At 36.2% G+C, this 4501-nt stretch overlaps 1 protein-coding gene across 1 annotated transcript; it reads right to left on the bottom strand.

Moving 5' to 3' along the window:
• Positions 1-2527: 2527 nt before the first annotated feature.
• Positions 2528-3829, bottom strand: LOC112511821 (transcription factor TCP14-like). The gene has a single exon (XM_025117612.1). The coding sequence runs from the start codon at positions 3827-3829 to the stop codon at positions 2633-2635; it is 1197 nt and encodes a 398-aa protein (XP_024973380.1). The 3' UTR covers positions 2528-2632.
• Positions 3830-4501: the final 672 nt, after the last annotated feature.

The raw sequence follows: 4501 nt of genomic DNA, 5'->3' as shown, positions 1-4501 counted from the left end.
TATATATATATATAGGGTTGGGTTCACGTAAGACCCATGATTTTTCGTTAGACCCGTAACACCAATTTATGTTTATTGATCAACTTTATAAGCTAACGGTCTAAAGTTGCACGGTAACAATTTTATGATTATTGAGAAGTCTCGTGGCAATTTTATGATTATGATTGTTCAAATTATAGATCTAATCCAATAGTTGAGAATTTGTTTTACGGGTCTCACGAAAAAACCTTGGTCTCTAATGATCCCAAGTCTGTATATATACATATATATATATAGGGTATATTTCAAATACAACTATGTCTATTTGTACAACCAATACAACTCAATTAAATAGGATATTTATGGAAATGATGAGATTTCATTTATTATGACGTTAATAGTTATGGAAGATGACTAGAGTTCATTAATTATGATTAATATTTTATACTTAAAAAATAATAAAAACTTTTATGAAATCATATATTCATCAAATGAATTGGACGGTTGAGATTGAATTGTATTGGTTATACAAATGTAAAAAGTTACATAATAACTCACCTCTCTCTCTCTCTATATATATATATAGAGAGAGAGAGAGAGAGAGAGATATATATATATATATATATATATATAGAGAGAGAGAGAGAGAGGCTCATTCAATGGAAAACTGACTAGTTTGTGGTAATCGTGAGATTCAATCCCAACCACAAATCAATAGATAAATTAGGAAATTTTATAATTTTGAATTAAAATTTTAATAGAAGGACATTTTATGACTCTCCTCTGTCCTCTCTTCTCTCTCCGTCTCTCGTCCTCCGTCCTATTGTGATATCACAGTGGTATCACATTGTATCTTATATGTGCTTGGATATCACACTGAGGTCGTTTGTGTGGTCGATCAAAGATGTAACACATTAAACATCTTATATGTGCTTGGGTATCACACTGTGTCTTTTGTTTAACATAGTCAATATTTTTAGGTATCACATTGGTATCACCAGAAGAGGACAGAGGACGGGGGCATAGAGAGGAGACGAAAAATGAGAGAAAATACCTAAAATGTCCTTGTATTAAAACTTTAATTTAAAATTATCAAAATTATAAATTTCCTAATTTACTATTGATTTGTGGTTGAGATTAGATCTCACGGTTACCACAAACTAATCAATTCTTCCTTGAATGAGCTCATATATATATATATATATATATATATATATATATAGGGGCCTATTCAGGGGAGAACTGAGTTGTTTGTGATAACTGTGAGAACCAATATTAACCACAAATCAATAGATAAATTAGGAAATTTATAAATTTGGTAATTTTAAATTAAAATCTTAATGCAAGGATATTTTTGGTATTTTAAAACTCTTCTCTCTCCTCTCCTCTCTCCGGCCACCGTTCTCCGGCCTCCGGCCACCGTCCTCCGATGATACCACTATGATACCTAAAAATATTGACTCTGTTAAACAAAAGATACATTGTGATACCTAATCATATATAAGATGCATAGTGATACCACTGTGTTACATCATCGATCGACCACACAAACGACATCAATGTGATACCCAAGCACATATATGATACATTGTGATACCATTGTAGTATCACCGGAGGACGGTGGCCGGAGAGAGAAGAGAGGAGGGAGGAAAGTTTTAAAATACCAAAAATATCCTTGCATTAATATTTTAATTCAAAATTGCCAAAATTATAAATTTCCTAATTTATCTATTGATTTGTGATTAATTGATTTGTGATTAATATTGGTTCTCACAGTTACCACAAACTAATTAGTTCTCATTTGATTAGGCCCCTATATATATATATATATATATATATATATTGTGTATTAGATGTTGAATCATGAGAATACAAGCAAGTTACATTGAATTTGAAGATTATGAATCGAAATTGAATCTCCATTTTACAAAGACGTATGGAAGAAAATTTGTACCGACTGAGATCACGATGATTGAATGGAGAAATAAGAAAATATTGATAGTCGTGAAGCCATAAACAACTTGAATTCTCTATGTAAATACATAATGATTCTCAACTTTAAAAATTACAATATTTTAACTATGTTATAGAGTTACCTACGATAAAATAAAAAAGAAACAAGATGACACAAATACCCCTTTAAAACAAGAAAATTGACCTAGCAAATTAAATATGGTTGAAAATTATAAGGCTAAAAGATGGACTTTTTTTAATTAAAAAAACATTAAATTTATTTATTTAAAAAAAATTAATTTGGGAATTATTTATAATATAAGCTTTAAAATATATTCAAGCATGCAGAAGATAATTATTAAATTACACGTTCACCATACATTTTTTATTTATTTATATATTTTTTGTAAATGATCAAAAGTACAAAAATTCATCCAAAAAGACGAAAATGGGACCTTTTTTTCTTTCTTTATTTATTTATTTTATAGTTAATAATTTCATACCATGCCATGCCAATACACCCTGTTAAAAATCTCTTCAAAAATCCTGATATTTTTGTCACACAAAATGAAAATGAAAATAAAAATAAAAATAAAAATACAATTAAAATTTAAAATTTCCAAAATTCAGGAACAAATCAAACCTCACGTGTGTTTACGCATCAAATTTAACGGGGATAATCACCGGTGGCGGGACTCCACTACGTGTGGTGGCTACTGGTGTCATGCCGATCCTCTCCACCGTGCCCTCCGTCGTGGTGGGATTGAGAACCACCCGGTTGCTGTTCAGATGCAAATATAGGCCGGTATGGGTTTAAACCAGCTGCAAGCATGCTTAGTTGTCCTTCACTATAACCACCACCACCACCGCCGCCGCCGCCGCTGCTGCCACCGCTAATTCCCGCTTGCTGACTTGGCAAAAGTGCGACTGGTGTAGGGAAGTTCATGAAATGTAGCCCACTAGAAACGGTACCTCTATATAAGGAGCTGTTATTGACGTTTGGAAAAGTCCAAATAGGGTCGCCACTCATTGCTTGATGTTGGTTAGAATTAGCGACCATCCAGAAATTAGCCGGTATGGAAGCGTGGCTAGCTGCCATGGCTCCTGAGCTTGATTGAAGTAAATAATTTCCCATTTGTTGCTGATGCAACGACGACAAATCCTGCTCCGTTGGAGGTCTACGCTTCCTCCCCATGCCCTCCTCCGGCGATTCTGATAACTCCACTGAATTATCTCGTATTTCTTGCTTTGCTTGTATCATCTGATTTAGAATTGTCGTCGACCCGAAATTCAGAGACGAATTATCCGACCCAATACCTGGAAAGAGGTTCCTTCTTTGTGGGAGAGTAAAATTAGGGTTGAAATAACTGGAGCGGAACTGAGAAGGAACCGACATACTGGAACCGGAGCTCCGGAGTGAAATATTGAGTGAAGTAAAGTTTGCCGGAATGGTTCCGGTGCCGGTGGCGGCGATGACAGCGGGTTCGGCTTGTTGAAGTAGCCACTCGATTGTTTCTCCGTCAGACTTGTGTCCTAGCTCACGAGTTAGCTGGAAAACTCGGGCGGCGCAAAGGGCTGGCATTCGGATACGACGGCCACGACCGTCAACCTTTGTATGTCGATCCTTGGTTGAAGTTCGTTTGGGTGGTTGTTTCTTTGAGAGCTCGGTGGATGATGTAGCGGCGGTGGCGGTGGTTGTTGCTGTTGTGAGGAGGGTGGAGGAGTTGGATCGAAGTGTAGAATTTAGGTTATTGTGGTTGGTGTCGGTGGAGATGGCGAGTGAAGGATAGTTGGTGGTGGTGGCGGAGGAGGAGCAAACAACGTGGTCGTCTTTTTTTTCAAGTAATTGGAAGGGGAAGTTAGGCCTGTGGTGGAAACGATCATCACCACCATCCATGACCGCACGAGATCAAATGCAAACACTGAATCACACACATAAACCTACAAAACAATATTCTCTCTCTCTCTCTCTATATCTTCAATTCTTTCTCTCTCTAAACTTGTATGTGTCTTTCTTTAATTCTCTTTAAAATGTTAAACTGGAGTTGGGTTTCCTTTGCATTTGGCAGCTACTGAACATAGAGAGATAGATAGAGAGATGAGGAAGGGGGGCAAGCTCTAAGGAACAAAGAGAGAGAGAGAGAGATGAGGAAGGGGGCAAGCTTTTGAGGAACAAAGATAGAGAGAGAGAGAGAGAGAGAGAGAGAGAGAGATATGAGGAAGGGGGGCAAGCTTTAAGGAACAAAGATAATGAGTGGGAATTACATGGGTGAGCTTTAAAAAGTAAAAAATATGAGAAAATATAAAGAATGAAAGGAGGTCAAATTATAACTTTGGTACATAAAGGAATTAAGGGCAAAAGTTGATTCACATACCAATATAGAAAATTGATTTTGATCTACAAATGCAACATTCATGTTGAATCATCAGACGGTTCCAAATCTAATAAAATCATCGGTATTGAGGTTTTTTACCAGTAGCTATCAGTTGAAGGTGGTTCCGTTTAGGTTTGAGATACTTCTCACTGAAAACAAGAGGAGGCCTGTAATTCTCATCGAACGCATGGAGT

Source organism: Cynara cardunculus (assembly GCF_001531365.2).
Source record: "Cynara cardunculus var. scolymus isolate 2C chromosome LG 4, CcrdV1, whole genome shotgun sequence".
NCBI lineage: Eukaryota > Viridiplantae > Streptophyta > Magnoliopsida > Asterales > Asteraceae > Cynara > Cynara cardunculus.
This window is presented reverse-complemented; position numbering and strand designations above follow the sequence as displayed.